This window comes from Oncorhynchus mykiss, chromosome 1 (genome assembly GCF_013265735.2).
Source record: "Oncorhynchus mykiss isolate Arlee chromosome 1, USDA_OmykA_1.1, whole genome shotgun sequence".
Classification (NCBI taxonomy): domain Eukaryota; kingdom Metazoa; phylum Chordata; class Actinopteri; order Salmoniformes; family Salmonidae; genus Oncorhynchus; species Oncorhynchus mykiss.
In genome coordinates, this window is record NC_048565.1 from 44,662,020 (window position 1) to 44,685,649 (window position 23,630).

General features: G+C 44.2%; 1 protein-coding gene across 19 annotated transcripts; it reads left to right on the top strand.

The window, feature by feature from the left end:
* Positions 1-1,907: 1,907 nt before the first annotated feature.
* On the top strand, positions 1,908-19,937 carry cnot1 (CCR4-NOT transcription complex, subunit 1). 19 transcript variants are annotated; one of them, XM_021602396.2, is made up of 48 exons: positions 1,908-2,065; positions 3,791-4,079; positions 4,388-4,495; positions 4,782-4,874; positions 5,057-5,125; positions 5,229-5,283; positions 5,435-5,638; positions 5,753-5,921; positions 6,057-6,183; positions 6,291-6,401; positions 6,492-6,662; positions 6,784-6,911; positions 7,028-7,388; positions 7,503-7,634; positions 7,735-7,886; positions 8,092-8,263; positions 8,379-8,586; positions 8,680-8,808; positions 9,269-9,393; positions 9,502-9,788; positions 9,882-9,960; positions 10,124-10,354; positions 10,802-10,942; positions 11,074-11,253; positions 11,359-11,475; positions 11,610-11,720; positions 12,330-12,407; positions 12,518-12,695; positions 13,029-13,159; positions 13,248-13,544; positions 13,643-13,783; positions 13,900-14,004; positions 14,154-14,273; positions 14,410-14,604; positions 14,713-14,855; positions 14,973-15,081; positions 15,254-15,423; positions 15,676-15,907; positions 16,244-16,492; positions 16,710-16,873; positions 17,083-17,200; positions 17,303-17,404; positions 17,500-17,673; positions 17,771-17,920; positions 18,195-18,375; positions 18,452-18,584; positions 18,701-18,835; positions 19,050-19,937. In XM_021602396.2, the coding sequence occupies exons 2-48, from the start codon at positions 3,978-3,980 to the stop codon at positions 19,126-19,128; spliced, it is 7,146 nt and encodes a 2,381-aa protein (XP_021458071.1). In that variant the 5' UTR covers positions 1,908-2,065; positions 3,791-3,977; the 3' UTR covers positions 19,129-19,937. The 19 variants fall into 19 exon arrangements, with proteins under 19 accessions (XP_021458071.1, XP_021458081.1, XP_021458091.1 ...); XM_021602406.2 differs by having other exon boundaries at positions 8,680-8,793; XM_021602416.2 differs by having other exon boundaries at positions 7,503-7,625; positions 8,092-8,242.
* The last annotated feature ends 3,693 nt before the right edge of the window (positions 19,938-23,630 follow it).

The window sequence follows — 23,630 nt, forward strand, 5'->3', positions numbered from 1 at the left end:
CCACCGTGCTTTTACACCTGCATTGCTTGCTGTTTGGGGTTTTAGGCTGGGTTTTTGTACAGCACGTTGAGATATCAGCTGATGTAAGAAGGGATTTCTAAATACATTTTATTTTATTAAAAAAATGAATTACATATTTTTAAAAGGAATCTGGTAATTGGTTAAGGGAGGAGGATTGGAGGGAAAGAAAGAGAAGGTTGAAAAGACTGAGGGAGGCAGAGGATAGGTTTGAATCTGTTGAAGCTAGCAATAACAAGGGAGAGGGTATGTTGAGGAAGATTGGTGTTGGAAAGCCTTGCATTGATGGACATGGTTATGATAAAGATATGTTTAGCCCAGTGGGAGTGAGATTTTTCTAGAGGGTGGAACCAGGCCTTTTGTCTGATCCATGGGTGGTTTCAGGTTAGGTGGAAAAGAGGGTGGGTGCTGTTGAGTCGGTGAAGGTAACCCAAAGTGGACTTGTGATGTTTGTTTGTGTTTCTTCAGATCAGAGGGAACAGGCACACCGTGCAACGCAACTTGGGGAAAGTATCTTACTATGCGCTTAGGTACAGGGCACCATTGAAAGAAGTGATTACTGGGGTGGCGTTAAGTGTGGAGGTGGAGCAATTTAAGTTGCAGATTCCTGGTGTTTGTGACTCCCACCGTTTGGTGCGACGCAGGTCCAGTTGGGAGCGTGGTGAAACAGAGTCTGTTCTTTGAGCTTGATTCAGAGGATTTACCTGATAAAGTAATGTTAGGATATATGAGTTATGCTGTTAGAGCTTTTGTGCTGAATCCACTGCAGTCTTACAGGTGTCATGTGTATGGGCATGTCACAGCAGTATGTAGAAGGGAGAATCCAAGATTTGGGAAGTGGGCAAGAGGACATGGGACAGAATAATGTTAAGTTTCGGTAGGAAAAGTTGTGTGTGTCAACTGAGAGAGAGGCAGGTTGAGGTGGCCAGGGTCAGAGAGGCAGGTGTAGTTGGCCAGGGTCATAGAGGCAGGTTGAGGTGGCCAGGGTCAGAGAGGCAGGGTGAGGTGGCCAGGGTCAGAGAGGCAGGTTGAGGTGGCCAGGGTCAGAGTAGAGCAGAAGATTCCGCTGAGGCAGTGAAGAAAGTAGAGGGAGGTTCAAGGGTAAGAGATTCTGAGAGGAACCCTGTGAATATTAGGTCTGTGCTAGAACAGAGGGATAGGCCAATAAGTGATATGTTTCAGTAAGGTTAGCTTCTTAGTGTTCATAGAAATGGTTACCAACTATGCCGCAGAGATGGATGTAACGGCTTGATCACACTGATCACATTGTACAAAATGGTACGCAGCATCATCTTTGTGTGCAACAAAAGTTCCACATTTACCTTCTGCTGCCATTTCTGTCAAGCTGTCTACGCATACAGTTTGATGCATATGTTCGATAAATACAAGGTATGCACAACACACAGAACGCACTGCAACTGCCTCTGCAACACAATGCTGCAAGGAAAACGCAGAGTTCCATTAGAAATCAATGTACTTCGGGTGTACCAAAACGCAATAATCTGTTGGTGTGATCGAGGCATAAGTCACAAATAGATTTTGTGGTGTCAGCTGCAGAGATGTACCTGGGGGTACAAGATTTTACTTCAGAAGAGTTACAGGATGTGTTGAGTGGTAGTGTCTGTCCTCTCAAGTCAGTGGCCTGGGGTAGGATCAGATAGGTTTAAAGTAGTGGAATATGTTGGTGGGTTTTAATAATGAGTGTAGGGTGATTTAAAAAATATATACATTTTTTCTCATTTCCCCTTTTTCCATTTTGTATGACAAGAGTGTAATGGGTTTTACTATAGTTCAGTTGGGGGCGGTAATGCAACATATTGGATGTTGTTAAACTCCACCGAAGAAGAAGAAGAACAACACAATGGCGTCGCGAGCCCGGGCTCGAGCACTAAAGTGCAGACTGCACTGTGTGCGCGCGGAGATGACAGTCGCCATTTTATTTTGAAAAATTTAACCGAACTGGAAGGAGAGCAACCCTTTTAATTAATCAAGTTTGGGCGCAGAAACCAAAAGGAATGAACATAACAAATATATTTTAGGAACCATGGTAAGTTTAATATTTGTTTTTTAACAATCGGGGATATTTATTCAAATTAAGACATTAGTAAGATAGCAATTGTGCAACTAGCCGTTAGGCGTCATAGCTAACTACTGTAACGTTCGCTAAGAAAATAAAAACTGGCTAGCGTTGGCTGAACTTGTCTTTGCAGCTAACGTTAGCTATGTTTGATGGTCCCATGTCAAAAAGCAGAGTTGGTTTTCTAGTGAAAATGTCCAGTCATATTTAAGTTAGCTAACATTAACGGTAATTATTTCTATCCCGTAGATGGTGCACATTGACAACGACATGTTCATGCCAACGTCTGATCTAGCTAACTACTAGTAACGTTAGTGTATCTTTGCTAGTACTATAGCTAGTTAACGTTAGCGCTACCTAGCCATACATGGCTAGGTCATGTACCTAGCCAGTTAGCTAACGGTAGCTACATTTAGCTAATTAGTTAGCTAGGCATTGAGTTAACGTAACGAACTACTCGGTAATACTAGTAACTTAGTACTGTAACTATATATTTTATTGACTATTTTCATGGACAATATCATAATCACTCGCTACTAAATTGATCAGTGAGCTAACGTTAGGTTTTACTGTATATAATTGTTGGATTTGCAGCGGTACCAGATATTAACCAGCCAGCTACAGAAAACAGCCTAACATTACGGCCTTCTGAGAGTTAACGTTACTGTCTGTAGCCTGGCTGACGTTGGTCACATCTAGCTAAGTTAGCTGCAAAATGTGCTTAGCTACCGTTAGTTGGCTAGCTCTTTGTCTCAGTGGGTAAGTTAGCTTGTTACTGTCAGATGGTTAACGTTAACAAATTATACTTGCTAGTGTGTGGTCAGGTCAATTCTGCAGTTAGCAATCATGGCTAACGTGACCGTTGGTATTATTAGTTAACGTGAGCCAAGTTATGTTGCCCAAGATAGCTAGCGGTAACGTTAGTTATCTGTTAACTGGCAAAAATAAGGTTAGCTAACGTTAACCCTTAAGTTGGCTACGTGGACGGTTACGGGAAAAAAATGTTTTTAGATTACACACACGCAAGCGACTGTTAATTTAGCTAGCTAGTTGCCGTTAGTATTGTCTCGCTAAGCTATAGTAGCTGACTATTTGCGTTATTGCTAGGACACTGAAAACATATCTAACGTTTAATTACTATAACTAGCATTAGCTAGCCAAATAAAGTAAACAAATTCACAACGACTTTAGCTTGTTTATTCATTGATTAACCATGTGTTGCCAGTGTAGAACATAAAGATAGTTAATCATCCGCATAAATATCAGCTCACACGATGCTGATTGAACTGGGAGTAGTGGGTGTGCAGAAGTCAAGGCCCGACTCTCGTGACACTGATACTAGAGCGACGTTGGGAAAGAGTTTTGGCAAACATTTATCATTTGTTTGTGCAAACTGTCATGGTGACTTTCTTACCTGTCAGTTTAAAGGTAGCTAGCTATGTTTCTGTTTTGTTTAGTGTTGCGCAGGCGTATGAATCAGGATTACTCCAGGTGAGTAGTAGGCCCAACGGGGTTTATTACCCATGGCAGTTGTACGTCGTTATGCGCTTTTGGTATTAACAAACCCAGTCGATCATATAAGTGTGTAGTATTTGCTCCATTATTTTGGAATACTTTACCACACAGTTTCTATACGTAGAACTGTATTGCAGATTGCAGCTGTATTAACTACTTTTCTCTCTTGGCTATTTTCAGATGCTGAACTTGATTTTGCACTGAGGGACTTTACCTTGTATCAAGATCCATTGACAGAAGAAGCTTGTTTTAAAACAGACATTTCACACCTGGGGGGGGGCAGAAGTATCTTATCACTGAAGTGACTAAAGGGGAATAATGGTGATTTTGCGCCGGGCACGGCCGCCTGCTTCCGCCCCAACCAGCAATGAATCTTGACTCGCTCTCGCTGGCTTTGTCTCAAATCAGCTACCTGGTGGACAATTTAACAAAGAAAAACTACAGAGCCAGCCAGCAGGAAATACAGCATGTGAGTAGCATGTAGTATTATGCTCACAAATTGTCATTTTTCTTTTGTATTTCCTGTTTTCTAGTTGGGACACTACAAAACAGTACACATTTTTTCACAAATTTAGAGCGTTGCAGGGCTATAGCTAAGTAGATTTGATGATGTAGATAGACACATTTTTTTAGATATCACATTTCAGAAATTATTGTAAAACAAATATGATTCTGTGGTTCAGAATTGCATTAGGTCTGAGTTATCTTGTCAATAATATTTTGGCAGTGCCAGCCAACCTGTTGTTCTTTTGGTGAATGTGTTTTCTGTCCCAACAGATTGTGAATCGTCACGGCCCTGAGGCGGACAGGCATTTATTACGCTGTCTCTTCTCCCATGTGGATTTCAGTGGTGATGGTAAAAGCAGTGGCAAAGATTTTCATCAGGTAATTTTTGATTAGTAATACTTATTACACCAGTGGTTAGACTTCAACTGATTTAGCTCTGAGGATTAATGGTCTCTTATGAACCGGAAAATGCTTAGATATCACAGCTCTAGGAATATGTGAACTCTGAATGCACCACTATGTAGGTTTCCTAATCGTCATTGATATTGTCAGTTTGTCTTCCCTTATTGTTTTAGAAATTGACTCTGCATTCCTATTTTGTCCATAACCTATTTTATGTTCCCTCTCCCTTTTACCTTTGTTTGTCCACTTGCCCGTGATACAGTTTCTGATCCAGGAGTGTGTTTCACTGATTTCAAAGCCTAATTTTATTTCAACACTTTGCTACGCCATCGACAATCCTTTGCACTACCAGAAGGTAGGAGGCATATGTGCTTATTTTCTCACTCACCTTTGTAAAAGATCTCTGCAAATCAAAGACAATGTGTACATTTTCTGCAGTGATGGAGTGGGTCCAAGTTATGCCTTGCTTCATGTCTCAAAATTACTGTCTGCGTCAGAATAACTGTTGGTTGTTTTCTCAACCTTTATCATTTTCAGAGTTTGAAGCCGTCGGCCCACTTGTTCACTCAGTTGAGTAAAGTTCTCAAGCTAAGCAAGGTTCAAGAAGTAAGTAGTTATGTTCTAGAGAATTAAGTCTGTATGGAAATGTATGTTATCAGATAAAAACATTTATTGCAGTAAAAAATAATCTTGTCTTTTTTCCCCCAAGGTGATATTTGGCCTTGCTTTGCTTAATTCGTGCAACGCAGACCTTCGTGGTTTTGGTAAATTTTTATATTTAATATTTTGACTATACCAGCTGACTTGAAGACGTGCAATGTTTTATCTGTGTGTTGGGGGGGGGGGCTCAAGTTATTCTGTAATTATGGTATCTAAGCAAGTATTTATTTTAAATATTTTCCCACCTGTTTTTAGCCGCGCAGTTCGTCAAACAAAAGCTCCCTGATCTCCTCCGCTCGTACGTGGACGCTGACCTTGGCATTAACCAGGAAGGTGGCTTCCAAGATATTGCCATAGAGGTCCTGCACCTGCTCCTCTCCCATCTTTTGTTTGGCCAGAAGGGAGCCAGTGGCGTCGGACAAGAGCAGATTGACGCTTTCCTCAAGACACTGTGCAGAGGTGAGGGGCGTGCTACTTGACGGAAAATGTAAATTATTTCAAGAGGTAATATACTCTTCCTTCATTCACAACATTGTTGCCCTATCAGATAAACGCTGTCTGTGTGTGTTCCAGATTTCCCGCAGGCGCGCTGCCCTGTGGTGCTTGCACCGCTGCTGTACCCTGAAAAACGGGACATTCTGATGGACAGGATTCTGCCAGACTCGGGAGAGTTAGCCAAGACCATGATGGAGAGTTCTCTTGCAGAGTTCATGCAGGAAGTTGGCTATGGCTTTTGTGCAAGGTGATTATTTAGTAACTGAAATGCCCATTACAAATTCAATTTATTGAGTCCTTTTTGGTGTCATACATGACCACCACAACAGAAGGAATTGAATGACCGTTACCCCTGTTAATGAACCGTTTTGCTCTTTCTCAGCCTTGATGAATGCCGCAACATAATTCTGCAGTATGGGGTGCGAGAGGTTACTGCCAGCCAGGTGGCCAGGGTCCTGGGGATGATGGCTCGTACCCACTCTGGCTTGTCTGATGGAATCCCCCTACAGGTAAGGGTTGACCTGATAGTAACTTAATAAACTTTCTCAAAGCTCTGTAAAAAGAATACTGTACCTGCTTTCTTTATATACTAATGCATTCTTTACATCTTCCTCAGTCCATCTCTGCTCCCGGCAGTGGCATTTGGAGTGATGGAAAGGACAAGAGTGATGGTTCTCAGGCCCACACTTGGAATGTAGAAGTTCTGATTGACGTGGTCAAAGAAGTTGTAAGTTATAGTGGAATTACTTGATATTCCCCTTCAGTTGGCCATTCTCGTCTTATACTTTGTTCATAACATTTCCTTTTTATATTTAAGAACCCCAATCTGAACTTCAAAGAGGTGACCTACGAGCTTGATCACCCTGGCTTTATGATCCGGGACAGTAAGGGACTTCAGATGGTGGTGTATGGGATCCAGAGGGGCCTGGGTATGGAGGTGTTCCCTGTCGACCTCATCTACCGGCCCTGGAAACATGCTGAGGGACAGGTAAGGAAGAGGGGATCATTGTTGTGTAAAAATGACCACACACTTAATGCTTTGGGCTCTTGTCCTACCACTGGACTTCCTCCTCAGCCCTCCTGACCTTTCTCACTCCCCTCCTTTCCAGCTGTCATTCATTCAGCACTCCCTCATGAGCCCAGATGTGTTCTGCTTCGCTGACTACCCCTGCCACACCGTAGCCATCGACATACTGAAGGCGCCACCCGAGGACGATAACAGGGAGATAGCCACCTGGTGCGTGAAACACAGCCCTCCTGACCACCACAGTTCCAGATACTCCTTTACATGAATTATTAGTCAAATGTCATGCCATTTCTGATGGTCTTTGTTCGTGGTTTTTTGCCGCACAGGAAGAGCCTGGACCTGGTGGAGAGCCTCCTGCGCCTCTCTGAGGTGGGCCAGTACGAGCAGGTGAAGCAGCTCTTCAGTTTTCCCATCAAACACTGTCCTGACATGCTGGTGCTGGCGCTGCTGCAGATCAGCACCTCTTGGCACACCCTGCGCCACGAGCTCATCTCCACCCTCATGCCCATCTTCCTGGGCAACCACCCCAACTCCGCCATCATCTTGCACTACGCGTGGCATGGACAGGGCCAGTCCCCCTCTATCCGCCAGCTGATCATGCACTCGATGGCAGAGTGGTACATGAGAGGAGAGCAGTACGACCAGGCCAAGCTGTCCCGCATCCTGGATGTGGCCCAGGACTTGAAGGTAGAGATCAGGGATGCTCTTAAGGAAATATAATGACAACTTTATAATTTTGTACAAGGCCACATTGCTAACTTTTTATGTTGCAAAATCCAAACTGTTCCTCTTGTTTTTCAGTCTCTTTCAATGCTGCTAAATGGTACTCCATTTGCCTTTGTTATTGACCTTGCTGCACTTGCATCTCGCCGTGAATACCTCAAACTTGACAAATGGCTGACTGACAAAATCCGAGAGCACGGGGTGGGTGGCGTGAGTTGAGCCTTTAATTTACAACAATTATACATGCACATTGCTACAAAAGTTACTTGGATATAGTGTATGACAGTTATTTACCTGTTTGCCGTTCTAGGAGCCCTTTATCCAGGCATGTGTAACGTTCCTGAAGAGGCGCTGTCCCTCTATTATGGGTGGTCTGGCCCCAGAGAAGGACCAGCCCAAAAGCGCCCAGCTCCCCCCGGAAACAATGGCTACCATGCTGGGCTGTCTGCAGTCCTGTGCCGGGTGAGTTTTCCGTGTTTCCATCAGAGGTTGAATCATTAGACCTATGATCACATTTGTGACGGGTATGCTCCCTTTCATTACTTCAATCATATTAAATGGTTGTGCCAAAAGGTCTAGGTTCCATAATACAACATGAACTTGAAATTAATTATCTTTCTAAATATGAAACAAGGTCATATAGTTAAATAATTGATGTATTTTTCAGGAGTGTGTCTCAAGAGCTCTCTGAGACTATCTTGACCATGGTTGCCAACTGTAGCAACGTCATGAACAAAGCCCGTCAGCCACCACCGGGGGTCATGCCAAAGGGACGTGCTCCCAGCACCAGCAGCCTAGATGCCATTTCCCCTGTGCAGGTATCGGTGTCTCCTCTCCAGGTGAAGGGCATTGCATCTATGTTCTCTAACACTGTTATTGGGTAATGTGTATCGGCTAGAAACATTGTACTTTCATCATCCCCTGAATGTACATTTGTTCCATTCTGTGTTCTAGATGGATCCCCTGACAGCCATGGGTTCGCTGAACCTGAGCAGCTCTGCCACCTCTCACACACAGAGCATGCAGGGCTTCCCTACCCCGCTGGGCTCTGCCTTCAGCAACCCCCAGTCCCCAGCTAAGGCCTTCCCTCCACTGTCCAACCCCAACCCCAGCACACCGTTTGGGGGGATTGGAAGCCTCTCTTCACAGCTAGGTAACACAGGTATGAGTAGAGAAACTGCCATAGAGATAATTTCATAGTGTTTTGATTACAATATAATGGAGGACTAAACTTGTGTGTTTTTCTTTTGTCTAGGTCCGCTGGGATCAGGCATTGGTTCTGGTCTTGGAATGCCAGCGGTGAGCAGCGATCCGTTTGGGACGAGGAAGATGAGCACACCGGGCCTGAATCCGACCACCTTTCAGCAGAGTAAGATGAAGGCCTGTAAGTGGTGGTGGTGTGACTGAGTGTGCTAGGCGCCTCAACTGTATTTCCTCCCAAAACGTTCTCTTAAATCTCCTGATGGGCTCTTGAAGTAATGTGGTTTTACTGGAGTCAATTACAAATGCTTTAACATTTCTCATCTAAAAACATTGAGTACAATCTGGGAAGAAAAACAGTGTCTTTCACACATTGAATCAGAGGAAATACAGGTCAGTCTTCCATTAAACACAAATTGGCAAATTCCTATGCTCCTAATTGACAGGAATTGGATTTTGATTTTTGGTACAATCCTTGTACATGTTTTTTTGTGTGGTGTTTATTGGTTTGATAGTGAAAAACATCCTAAGCTTGTTTTTAATTACCTGGCAAATGTTTTATTTGCTGCAATTGAAACTACTATTGAAATAGTTCCAAAGGGTTTTCTATGGCAGTGTTTGATTTAGTCTGACCTTTTCCCCAGCTGACTTATCTCAGGTGTGGCCCGAGGCTAACCAGCACTTTAGTAAGGAGATTGACGATGAGGCTAACAGTTACTTCCAGCGCATCTACAACCACCCTCCGCACCCCACCATGTCTGTGGATGAGGTGAGTCCCTGAGTAAAATAGTCTGCAGTTGTTTCAGGCACTGACCCAGTGATGGTGTTTATCCTCAAGCTGATAGCTGTTTAAGCCATGGTGCCCCTCTCTTTGCAGGTGCTGGAGATGTTGCAGAGGTTCAAGGACTCCACCATCAAGCGAGAGCGGGAGGTCTTTAACTGTATGCTGAGGAACTTGTTTGAGGAGTACCGCTTCTTCCCCCAGTACCCCGACAAGGAGCTGCACATCACCGCCTGCCTGTTCGGGGGGATCATTGAGAAGGGTCTTGTCACCTACATGGCCCTTGGACTGGCCCTCAGATATGTCCTTGAAGCCTTAAGGAAGCCATTTGGATCCAAAATGTATTACTTTGGAATCGCTGCTCTAGATAGATTCAAAAATAGGTATGGACTTGCTGTTGCTATAGAATGTTGTGTATGTATGATTCAAATGATCTGTGATCTGCTGTAGGGGTAATTTGATCTCTCCCTCTCTAGGCTGAAGGACTATCCCCAATATTGTCAGCACTTGGCCTCGATCGGCCACTTTCTGCAATTCCCCCTTCATTTGCAAGAGGTAATTGGATTTCCTGTGTATTTGTGAGACAGTTTGTCATTCATCTGTACAAGTATCTTGTCTTTTATACTGATCTCCGCACCACCGTAGCCAGAGGTGCGGATCCTACTTCACGATAAATAAGTCTCTCGCTCTGGCACTTTCGAATATCCTGTGCGTGCAGTATATCGAGTATGGCCAACAGTCACGGGATCCTCCAGTGAAGATGCAAGGATCCATCACCACCCCTGGAAGCCTGGCGTTGGCTCAAGCTCAGGCCCAGTCTCAGCCTCCCAAAGCCCCCCAGCCTGGACAGCCCAGCACCCTGGTCACCACAGCTACCGCCACCACCACTGTCGCCAAAACCACTACCATCACCCGACCTACCCCTGGCAGCTTCAAGAAGGATGTGCCGGTGAGTACCTGAGACAATTGCGCGCGCCTATGCTTTTAGCTGGCCATGTGAAATGACGCCAGCGACCTAGTGCTTCAGTGTTTGTTTACTGCGTTGCTATAGTTTCATTGTCAATGGCAACACTAAACAGTTCCGTGAGGAGGGTTCCCTAATTTGTACAACGATATGCTGCTCATTTTTGTGTGCACGCTTGCGTGCACAGAAGGGGAGAGAGCCAGGAAATAACACATTTTTTCAAGCAAATGGGGCAGGTCTAAGAGAATGAGAATTTGTTTCTAATGCTGTCATTGAAGAAATAATTAATATAGTGCATCCTTGCCAAACAATCACAGTAAGTAATAATTTTATGGGAATTTGAGGTAGTGTAAAATTATGATTTCTAAAGTGGAGGTTAGTAGATTGTAAAACATTTTGTTCTGAATGTATATTCTAATCTATTAATTTCAGCCTTCCATCAACACCACAAACATTGACACTCTGCTAGTAGCAACAGACCAAACTGAGAGGATTGTGGAACCCCCAGAGAATGTTCAAGAGAAAATTGCTTTCATCTTCAATAACCTGTCACAATCCAACATGACACAGAAGGTGGGTCGTAGAGATACATTTTTGTTTGCTTACTGTATATTGCTACTGTGTATTAAACATCTTGGTTTTGGTCAATTTAAATACATTTCTGTAATTTTACAAATTGCTTGTCTTTTCATCCAACTCCCAAGGTCGAGGAGTTAAAGGAAACTGTGAAAGAGGAGTTTATGCCCTGGGTTTCCCAGTATCTGGTCATGAAGAGGGTCAGCATCGAGCCCAACTTCCACAGCCTATATTCCAACTTTCTAGACACCCTGAAGAACCCTGAGTTTGTCAAAATGGTCCTGAATGAAACTTACAGAAACATCAAGGTGTGTGATTATTCACTTAAACAACATTTTATTGAAAATGTGTAAACTCATATCACGTTTAAGAGAGCTACTTTAACACTAGCCTTTTCTCTCTCCATGTGTCAGGTTCTCCTTACCTCTGATAAGGCAGCTGCAAACTTCTCTGATCGATCCCTACTGAAGAATTTGGGCCACTGGCTTGGCATGATCACTCTGGCTAAAAACAAGCCCATCCTGTACACGGTGAGTACATTTCCTCACTTTTAAATGTTGGCCTGTATAGAATTGTTTTCCTCACAACAAATAACCAAACGCTTGTAACTGTGCCCCTAGATGGTATTTTGTTTATCCTGCCTTTTTTGTGAAACTTTTTTTAGGATTTGGAGGTGAAATCCCTCTTGTTGGAAGCCTATGTCAAGGGGCAGCAGGAGCTACTCTATGTGGTCCCGTTTGTGGCCAAAGTCCTGGAATCCAGTTTGCGTAGCGTGGTAAGACCACATCTCACAAGCATTTTCAAATGTATCAATAGGTATCTGAATTCACATTTTAATTTCTAGGGAACAACTTTAGCAATGTTATCAAAGTGATAATGACAAAGTGAGCTTAGGCCCAACACAGACAAAGCCAGCTCCGGCAGGCAGGACCTACAGGAATAGAGACAGCCAATCCAACAGACAATATGGTTGGGTCTGGAGTTGAACTAGGTACTAGTTTTTCCTGGTCATGTCCCATGGTCAAGAGAAACTATGGGCCCTAAGACTGACTCAGTCCCATCAGGCAGAGTACCTACCGGAGCTGACAGGGAGCCAGTCCTTCCAGGCAGAATACCTACAGCAGCAGACAGGGAGCCAGCCAGAACTAGATGATGTAGACCATTATAGGCAGTATTATAGCCCATCTCCAGAAGAAGCAAAGAGGCGCAAAGTATGTGTGCTATTTTTGCTCCATAAAAATACTATTTGGTTTAACATTGTTTTGGACCAAATGGCTCTCTGGGTACATTATTTATTCCCACTGGAGTTATGTATTTGCACACTTTTTTTCCTCTGTTATGCCTTATTTCATTGTTTTTAAGAGCAGGTTAAATGTTTTCTCAGATCTTCCGACCTCAGAATCCATGGACCATGGCCATCATGAATGTTCTGGCAGAGTTGCATACGGAACATGATCTAAAGGTCCGGGAACCCTTTCTCTTTCATCCACCAGCATCGACATGTTTTTAACATGTTTTTTTTTAATTACTTTTCACATACTGATTGTCATTGTGCCTCTTTCCCCACTACAGCTGAACTTAAAGTTTGAGATTGAGGTGCTGTGTAAGAACTTATCACTGGACATCAACGACCTGAAGCCTGGCACCCTGCTGAAAGACAAAGACAAGTTGAAGAGTCTGGAGGAGCAGCTCTCTGCACCAAAGAAAGAGGCCAAGCCCCCTGAAGAAATGATCCCTATTGTTAGCACAGGTATCCAGCACTTTCAAACTGGGATGCCCCTTGTCGGTGTGTGGATATCTTTCTATCAATTTTATTTCAAATGTTTGTTTAATCTGAATGTCATCGTGTATATTGAAATGTTAATATTTAATCACAATTGTTGAACAAGATTTTAGCCCATCTTAAGTTCCATCATTTGAATGTAGAATGACAACCTGGATTTGTAGTGTTTGGCCAAGAACATTTAACCCGTTTTTTTGTTTTGTTCAAGCCGCTGTGCTCGAGCTCTTTTTTTTTTTTCTTCCTGTATTTTAATCACAATAGTGTTTTTGTAACCAACAGGAGACTTTCTTCCATTTGCAGCTGCACCATCCACTCCCGCCCCAACCACCACTTGCTCAGCTACTGGGCCCCCTACCCCGCAGTTTAGCTATCATGACATCAATGTGTACGCCCTTGCAGGGCTAGCCCCTCACATCAATATCAACATCAACGTAAGTAGCACCTTCACTCAAACACCTTGTGACGAATACACATGGTAAGTCTTGAGTTGTGGCGGTACTAACACTTCACTCCCTGCAGATCCCCTTGCTTCAAGCCCACCCTCAGCTCAAGCAGTGTGTGAGACAGTCCATTGAGCGGGCTGTGCAAGAGCTTGTCCACCCCGTAGTGGACCGCTCCATCAAGATTGCCATGACCACCTGCGAGCAGATCGTCAGGAAGGACTTTGCTCTGGACTCGGAGGAGTCGCGCATGCGTGTGGCAGCTCATCATATGATGCGCAACCTGACCGCCGGCATGGCCATGATCACCTGCCGGGAGCCCCTGCTCATGAGCATCGCCACCAACCTGAAGAACAGCTTTGCCGCTGCCCTCAGGGTAGTCATCTTTATTCTCTGCCATTTCACATGCACGATGAGCTATATAAAATATTATTAGTGGTGTTCTTGCTTATAACTGCTCCTGTCCCCCTCCAGGCCCCCACCCCCCAGCAGAGAGAGATGATGGAGGAAGCTGCTGCCAGGGTTGCCCAGGACAACTGTGAGCTGGCCTGCTGCTTCATCCAGAAGACTGCAGTGGAGAAGGCTGGCCCAGAGATGGACAAGAGGCTGGCGACGGTGAGTTTAGTTATAGGCACGTTTGTGTTCTCACTGGGATGCTACTCTTGTCTGTATACTGTCCAGTACTTTATCTAATGGCTGACTGTTGTACCTGTACCCTTCCTCTCCTGTAGGAGTTTGAGCTGAGGAAGCATGCCCGTCAGGAGGGCCGTCGCTACTGTGACCCCGTTGTGCTGACCTACCAGGCTGAGCGCATGCCAGAGCAGATCAGACTCAAGGTGAGCACACCTGGTCTATAGCACTCCATTGGTTTCTTTCCTAGTAGTGGTATAGTCAGACATGAATTTAAAAATATATATTTCATGAATGGGATATCAAACATTGCTTTTGCATCTGGACTATTTACTGAGTGATATTTCTGACACAGGTTGGAGGCGTAGACCCCAAACAGCTGGCGGTGTATGAGGAGTTTGCCCGGAATGTTCCAGGCTTCCTACCCAGCAACGACCTGTCTCAGCCCACAGGATTCCTTGCCCAGCCCATGAAGGTAAGGCTCTTCGGCCCTGGAAGAGAACTCACCAATATTGCATTTGCTGCTATCTTGACATAACCCAACCTTATTTTAAGGTTAAGGACGTTACTCAAGTACCATATGAATGTGTCTCTCCTGTGTTTTATTACAGCAACAGGCATGGGCCACGGACGACGTGGCTCAGATCTATGACAAGTGCATGGCAGACCTGGAGCAGCACCTCCACGCCATCCCTCCAGCGCTGGCCATGAACCCTCAGACCCAGGCTTTGCGCAGCCTATTGGAGGCTGTGGCCCTAGCCAGGAACTCCCGGGACGGCATCGCCGCTCTGGGCCTGCTGCAGAAGGTCAGGGACTAGTTCTCACACAGTCACATTGGAAATGCATGCATGCATAGACAAGTAGCTTAGGTCTCAGTAGAAAAGCTTTTCTACTAACTGTCTCTCTCGCTCCAGGCTGTGGAGGGTCTGCTGGATGCTACCAGTGGTGCCGATGCTGACTTGCTTCTGCGGTACAGAGAGTGCCACCTGCTGGTGCTCAAAGCCCTCCAGGACGGCCGGGCATACGGGCCACTGTGGTGCAACAAGCAGATTACCAGGTTGGTAATCCCCCATAAAACCAACCCATGGGAATCTTTTTGGCTTTAATGGGGATGGAAAACTAAATCAACTCATCGATATTTGTTAACGTTTGGGGTATGTTTGATCTGTTCCAGGTGCCTGATTGAGTGCCGTGATGAGTACAAGTACAACGTGGAGGCTGTGGAGTTGCTGATCAGAAACCACCTGGTCAACATGCAGCAGTACGACCTGCACCTGGCACAGGTAAACACCGCTACACACACCTTTATTAAGGGTTGCGATGTTTGTTTTCGGGTGCACAACTCAATCTGTGAATAGTCCGTCCCAATTCTATAAAACTGTGTAATGGGCTTAGTGTGTTTTTGTACCTGTGTCAGTGTCTTACAACCATGTGTGTCTGTATGTTTCTGTCTAGTCTATGGAGAATGGGCTGCATTACATGGCGGTGGCGTTTGCCATGCAGCTGGTGAAGCTGCTGTTGGTGGATGAGCGCAGTGTGAGCCACATTACCGAGGCAGACTTGTTCCACACTATCGAGACTCTGATGCGAACCAGCGCCCACTCCAGGGCCAACGCACCTGAGGGGTAAGTCCTTTTCTGTCCGAAATAAAAAATATATTTTTGTCTGGGTCGTGTTCTTTAGTGCACACTCTAGCAGAACCTTTTGAAATGGAAAACTAAAATGGGCGTTTCTTAATAGACTAGTTCGGTTAGTCCCGTGCTGTCTTGTCAGTTTTCCATTTTGTGCGTTGTGAATACGACCCTGGAGATGTGTGGTTGGTGTACATACGTTTGTAGTTCTTTCTAACTGATATATATCTGTCCTTTTACCTCAAGGCTTCCTCAGCTGATGGACGTGGTCCGTTCCAACTACGAGGCCATGATCGACCGGGCCCACGGAGGACCCAACTTTATGATGCACTCTGGCATCTCCCAGGCATCCGAGTACGACGACCCGCCGGGCCTGAGGGAGAAGGCTGAGTACCTGCTGAGGGAATGGGTCAACCTGTACCACTCTGCAGCCGCCGGCCGGGACAGCACCAAGGCCTTCTCTGCCTTTGTAGGCCAGGTACAGCACAGCACACACTTGTCTTTATTTTAGTTTCAAAGTCTTTGCCTTATGACGACCGCCTGTCTCCTCCAAGCCAGTCAGAGCGCTGTTTGCCTTCACAACACGAGCACAGCTCCAGTTGCGGCCTTGACACAGTGGGGCCTTAGTGCTAGAGCAGTGCACATAGCAGCAACTCCGTTTTCTTCCAAACCACTGCACCCAGCAGCAGTGTTATGAGACTGGACATCAATATTTATACTAAGATAATCTTAGTAAAATTTACACAATTTTAACTATTATGGATGACTAGACGTGTATGGCCATTCTCACTACTGTACTTACTGTCCTCCCCAGATGCACCAGCAGGGCATTCTGAAGACCGATGACCTGATCACTCGTTTCTTCCGGCTGTGCACGGAGATGTGTGTGGAGATCAGCTACCGCGCCCAGGCCGAGCAGCAGCACAACCCCGCGGCCAGCGCCGCCATCATCAGGGCCAAGTGTTACCATAACCTGGATGCCTTTGTGCGCCTCATCGCCCTGCTGGTCAAGCACTCCGGAGAGGCCACCAACACTGTCACCAAGATCAACCTGCTCAACAAGGTTAATATCAGGAGGCTCCTCACCATGGAGTCTGTAGAATCAGCTCTGCTTTGTAAAGATATCTCGGAAAGACAACCGTACATTTGAAATCAGCAAACTGACAACGCAGTTCATAGTTCTGAGTTGTTTTCTTTTAAAACCCTTCACAGATTTCCGATAAAGGCTCTTGGGAAATTACATTACTGGACTCATCAATGTGTCCCTTGACTGTTCTCAGGTTTTAGGTATTGTGGTTGGAGTGTTGATCCAGGACCATGATGTGAGACAGACTGAGTTCCAGCAGTTGCCTTACCACCGCATCTTCATCATGCTGTTGCTCGAGCTCAATGCCCCCGAGCACGTGCTGGAGACCATCAACTTCCAGACCCTCACCGCCTTCTGGTAAATGCCTGTTAGAAAAGCCATAGGAGATCCAACGTTTCTTTGTGGAATACAGCATAGAATTCTATGATTGGTTTTCACTGGGGGTATTTATCACTGATTGTTAGGATGTCTTAAAGCTCACTTTCCTTAACTGTAAATGGGTGGTGTTCATCTATACTGAGTTGTCTACCTTTTCCATGTTTCTATTTTGTTATTTTTGTCCACAGCAACACTTTCCACATCCTGAGGCCTACCAAAGCCCCTGGCTTTGTTTACGCTTGGCTGGAGTTGATCTCTCACCGTATCTTCATCGCCAGGATGCTGGCTCACACCCCACAGCAGAAGGCAAGGAGAAGTCACTGATGTGTGACAAGACGGTGCCATGTTTGGGTGGATATTTTTGGTACTGAATAGCAACCATTGATAACCTGTTTTCTCTTCTCTTAGGGTTGGCCCATGTATGCCCAACTTCTCATTGATCTGTTCAAGTACCTGGCGCCCTTCCTGAGGAATGTTGAGCTTAACAAACCTATGCAAATCCTCTACAAGGTTTGGAAACGGCTCATAATGTTTCTTTCCCTTGAAACTATTAGTAACCTGACTACGACTTGGATTTGACTGAAATGTTTCTCCTCTGACCTCAGGGTACCCTGCGTGTCCTTCTGGTCCTACTGCATGACTTCCCAGAGTTCCTGTGTGACTACCACTACGGCTTCTGCGACGTCATCCCGCCCAACTGCATCCAGCTCCGCAACCTGATTCTGAGTGCCTTCCCACGCAACATGAGGCTTCCAGACCCCTTCACTCCCAATCTGAAGGTACAGCCGAATGAGAGACCCTAAATTCATTACACTGCAATTTGTTTGGTCTTTTTCTGTAAATGTTTATTACAATTTGTCACTTTTTGTCTACTAGGTTGACATGCTCAGCGAGATCAACATCGCGCCGCGCATCCTCACAAACTTCACCGGAGTGATGCCCTCTCAGTTCAAGAAGGATCTGGACTCGTACCTGAAGACACGCTCCCCCGTCACCTTCCTCTCTGAGCTCCGCAGCAATCTGCAGGTAGGGGGCGCCACTCTGGGTCCCTGGAAGTATTTGCAGCACAACGACACATCTTTAGAACAGGTTAAGTTTTGAGTCTTTGCGCAAATGTTCAAATGTCGATTTGTCTTGCGTTGTATCTGAAGTGTCATTGTACTTGGGTGTTTTCAGTGCGTCTGTCTGTAGATTTAGTTCCAGGCAACTCAATCTGGAACTAAAACGAGTGTCTCCTTCAATTGCAAGTGTTGGGGGTTTTACATTTTGTTCTCCTTTTTACCCTCCAAACCTATTCTAGGTGTCAAATGAGCCAGGCAACCGTTACAACATCCAGCTGATCAATGCTCTGGTGCTGTATGTGGGAACCCAGGCCATCGCACACATCCACAACAAGGGCAGCACCCCCTCCATGAGCACCATCACTCACTCAGCCCACATGGACATCTTCCAGAACCTGGCTGTGGACCTGGACACTGAGGGTAAGATGCGCGCACACATGCATACAGTTTTCTCTCTTCGTTGTTGTGTGGTATTCTCATCATTCTATGTTCCCAGGGCGTTATCTCTTCCTGAATGCCATCGCCAATCAGCTGCGCTACCCAAACAGCCACACCCATTACTTCAGCTGCACCATGCTGTACCTGTTTGCTGAGGCCAACACTGAGGCAATCCAGGAGCAGATTACCAGGTAAATCTTCTCTACAAAGAACAATTGCATTTGAAGACATTGGAACTACCTACATTTTTATGGATCAGTTTCCTTTCCAAGTGTCTTTGTTAACAGGATTTTGCACCTCTTTGCAGGGTTCTTCTGGAGAGGCTGATTGTGAACAGGCCTCATCCCTGGGGACTGCTCATCACCTTCATCGAGCTCATCAAGAATCCCGCCTTCAAGTTCTGGAGCCACGACTTTGTACACTGTGCCCCGGAGATCGAGAAGTATGTGCTCATTCACTCTCTACCAGAGTTGGCTTTTCACTCAGCTGAGATGACTTCACCTGCAGAGTAGTAGCTGGAGGATAACCAGTTAGCAGCACGTTGTGTGTTCATGCTCTGCTTTAATAAAATAAAATCAATATCATACACGTTCTAAGATAAATTGCTGCAATGGAAGGACTTGGATTAAACACCCTCCGCTGTCTCTCTCTCTCAGGTTGTTCCAGTCAGTGGCTCAGTGCTGCATGGGGCAAAAGCAGGCTCAGCAGGTGATGGAGGGCACTGGTGCCAGTTAGTCAGCCAGCCTGCAGGAGAGATAATAGGGCCAAACCCTCCATCCCTGGAACCCACCCCACAGATGCCCCCCCTACATTACTGTTAGCACTGGATGAACTGGCAATGCTGATTTTGAAGTTTGACTGCTGCTCATGGATCTAAGAGTTTGTTTTGCCCTGGCTATGGAGAAGTTATTTGGACATGCTGTTTAATATTTTTATGCTTCGATGTAAATATTAAAAGGGAGATGGAGAGCTTGATAGTACGAGCAGATATGTGAATGTAGTGTCCAACAAATGATCTAACGTGTAAAGACGACGTGTACACACACATTCAGTCACTACCAAAGGTCCCTGGCTGTCTCCCTCCTACAGATTTAATTTTTGCATATTTGATGATTGATTTATTTGCATTCAGAGGCTTAAAAAGGTAGTGGATAAAGAGGGCTGTTTTTTTTATTTTTTATTTGTTGAGTGGGAAAAGAAAGGCAGTGCACTAGATTCTCTCATGGGTTCACTCCTTTGATCTACTTGGGGTGTGGTGGGGGCAATGGTCTTTCCATTTTAAATAGTGGGTTAGAGGTTCTCCCCGGCACTTGTAAAATTGTGGAAAATTTAAGATGGCGAATTAAATCTTAAAATTTGTACAAAGATCCAAATTGCAGAACAACAAAAGGACCAATACAGCCCATTTTGTAAGGATTTTGAATGTTTTGTAAATGTATTGGTCCGTGTGTATTTTGTAGTCCTTTATAGTTGCCTTTAGTTCTTGCTACTTATTTCCTGTATGTATGCATACTGTAGTTAACGCATTAAACAATTGAACTGCATTTTTGTTTGTCTTAATGCTGATGAGAAATTACTTTAGACTGTTCATTTTATTATGTAAAACATAGTAAATTAGTAATTACTATATGTAAAAGGATAAGCATTTCACTCCACAGCTGCAGCCTCATCACACTTCAGCTCCACTATACGTGTTGCGGTGCTGTTTCTATCAGTGTTGCGTTGTCAAAGTGAAGTTCTACCTACTCCACAGCAAATTGTTTTGAGAGCGGAGGAGCATGGAAGTCTTTCACCAAGTTTGTGTTTTTTCATTGGGGGGGAATACAAATGAATATACAGTACCAGTCAAAAGTTGAGACACCTACTCATTGAAGGGTTTTTATTTTGACTATTTTCTACATTGTCTCATCACTATTATTCTACAAACTATGAAATAACGTAGTAACCTAAAGTGTTAAACAAATCAAAATATATTTTAGATTCTTCAAAGTAGCCACCTTTTGCCTTGACAGCTTTGCACACCCTGCATTCTCTCAACCAGCTTCATGAGGTAGTCACCTGGAATGTATTTCAATTAACAGGTGTGCTTTGTTAATTTGTGGAGTTTCTTTCCTTAAGTTGTTGTGATAGCACTATTTAGTAAAAGACCAAGTCCATATTATGGCAAGGACGGCTCAAATAAGCAAAGAGAAATGACAGTCCATTTAAGACATGAAGGTAAGTCAATATGGATAATGTCAAGAAATGTTCAAGTGCAGTTGCCAAAACCAAGAGCTACTATTGAACTGGCTCATGAGGATGCCACAAGAAAGGAAGCCCCAAAGTTACCTCTGCTGTATAGGATAAGTTAATTAGTTACCAGCCTCAGAAATCAGCAATATATTGCAGCCCAATTTTTTTTTTTCAGAGTTCAAGTAACAGACACATCTCAACAAACTTTTCAGAGGAAACTGAATCTATCCTTCATGGTTGAATTGCTGCAATGAAACCACTACCACTGGGTGTGCTTTGCTGGTTACACTGATTTATTAACAATTCAAGACACACTGAACCAACGTGGCTACCACAGCATTCTACAGCGACACGCCATCCCATCTGGTTTGCGCTTAGGGGGACTATCATTTGTTTGTCAACAGGACAATGACCAAAAACACCAGGCTGTGTAAGGACTATTTTACCAAGAACGAGAGTGATGGAGTGCTGCATCAGATGACCTCCACAATCACCTGACCTCAAACCAATTGAGATGGTTTAGGATGAGTTAGACTGCAGATTGAAGGAAAAGCAGCCAACAAGTACTCAGCATATGTGGGAACTCCTTCCAAAACTTTTGGAAAAGCATTCCAAGTGAAGCTGGTTGAGAGAATGGCAAGAGTCTCGGTCTTCCTTTCATGTGGCGATCCTCCTGAGAGCCAGTTTTGCGACTGCACTTTCAAAATTCCTGAAATTTTCTAGACTGACTGACCTTCATGTCTAAAAGTAATGATGGACCTACATTTCTCATAACATGGACTTGGTCTTTTACCAAATAGGGCTATATCTAATGTATACCACCCCTACCTTGTCACAACGCAACTGATTGGCTCAAACGCATTAAGAAGGAAATAAATTCCACAAATTAACTTTGAACAAGGCACACCTGTTAATTGAAATGCATTCCAGGTGACTACCTCATGAAGTTGGTTGAGAGAATGCCAAGAGTGTGCAAAGCTGTCAAGGTGGCAACTTTGAAGAATCTAAATATATACTTTTTTGGTTACTTCAGTGATTTCATATGTGTTAATTGATAGTTTTGTCTTCACTATTATCCTACAATGTAGAAAATTAAAAAATAATGAAAATCCCTGGAATGAGTAGATGTGTCCGAACCATTGGCCAATTGGGAGAGTGACATAATTGCCATTAACAGCCAACGCATTTGTTTACGGCAGTGCTACCTGCCAGCAGAAATTCTCTTAATTGGGAGATTCGAGGAGTTAACATCGTACAATCATGCACTTAGAAATACATTTTGTAACTTTGTACATTTTTCCGGGATCGCTTACATTGCCATAAACATTTTGAAACCACACTGGATTTTATCCCAGTAGCCTGAAGGGAGAGACATGGTAAGCATTGAACTACAGAAATTCAGCCCTGGCAAAATATTAATTTAGCCAGTTAAAGGAACTGGGATGTTAGTCCATCTGAGGTCAGATTGAATTGATTAGAGCTTTCTGACAACGTTTCTGGCAATGATTTTATATAAACAAGGAAATATATATACTCCCGAATATTTACAATGGGAAACAATTGTGATTCTATAGGAAGAGATGGAGTCCTCCATCAGGGGTCTTCAGAGGCAGATTAATTTAATAATATGAGATCAAGATGAATGTATCTATGATCTTCAATGCATTTGGGAGCGATTGAGATACATTGCCTCGATATAGTAAAATGATCAGTAGATTTTAGGGAAATTTGTGTTATTTCCTTCGATTAGCCCATTGCCTGGGCCAGGGGTTCCATGGATGATCAAAATAGCAATTGGGAAATCAAATCAAACTTTACCCAATCAAACCTTACCGTGAAATGGTTACTAACAAACCCTTAACCAAGAATGCAGTTCAAGAAAGAGTTAAGAAAATAGTTACCAAGTAAACTAAAGTAAAACACAATTAAAAGTAACACAATAAAATAACAATACCGATACCGAGTCAATGTGCGGGGGTACAGGTTAGTCGAGGTAATTTGTTCATATAGGTAGGTGTAAAGTGACTGCATAGATTAAACAGATTCCAACAGGGAAGACAATAATGACATACGCCGTCAGTATGTACTTGCAATTATTCTCGAATGAGCGGCCATTCATGTGCGAAGGATTAGTTTACATACAGTTTAGCCAAACACATTTAAACTCAGTTTTTCACAATTCCTGACATTTAATCCAAGTAAAAATTCCCTGTTTTAGGTCATTTAGGATCACCACTTTATTTTAAGAATGTGAAATGTCAGAATAATATCACAGATAATTATTGATTTCAGCTTTTATTTCTTTCATCACATTCCCAGTGGGTCAGAAGTTTACATACACTCAATTAGTATTTGGTAGCATTGCCTTTAAATTGTTTTACTTGGGTCAAACGTTTCAGGTAGCCTTCCACAAGCTTCCCACATTAAGTTGAGTGAATTTTGGCCCATTCCTCCTGACAGAAGCTGGTGTAACAGAGTCAAGTTTGTAGTTCTGCCCACAAATGTTCTATAGGTTTGAGGTCAGGGCTTTGTGATGGCCACTCCAATACATTGACTTTCTTGTCCTTATGCCATTTTGCCACAACTCTGGAAGTATGGGGTCATTGTCCATTTGGAAGACCCATTTGCGACCAAGCTTTAACTTCCTGACTAATGTCTTGAGATGTTGCTTCAATATATCCACATAATTTTAATTCCTCAAGGAAGCCATCTATTTTGTGAAGTGCACCAGTCCCTCCTGCAGCAAAGCACCCCCACAACATGATGCTGCCACCCCTGTGCTTCACGGTTGGGATGGTGTTCTTCGGCTTGCAAGCCTCCACTTTTTTCCTCCAAACATAATGGTGGTAATTGTGACCTAACAGTTCCATTTTTGTTTCATCAGACCAGAGGACATTTCTCCAAAAAGTATGATCTTTGTCCCCATGTGCAAACCGTAGTCTGGCTTTTTTATGGTGGTTTTGGAGCAGTAGCTTCTTCCTTGCTGAGCGGCCTCTCTGTCACGT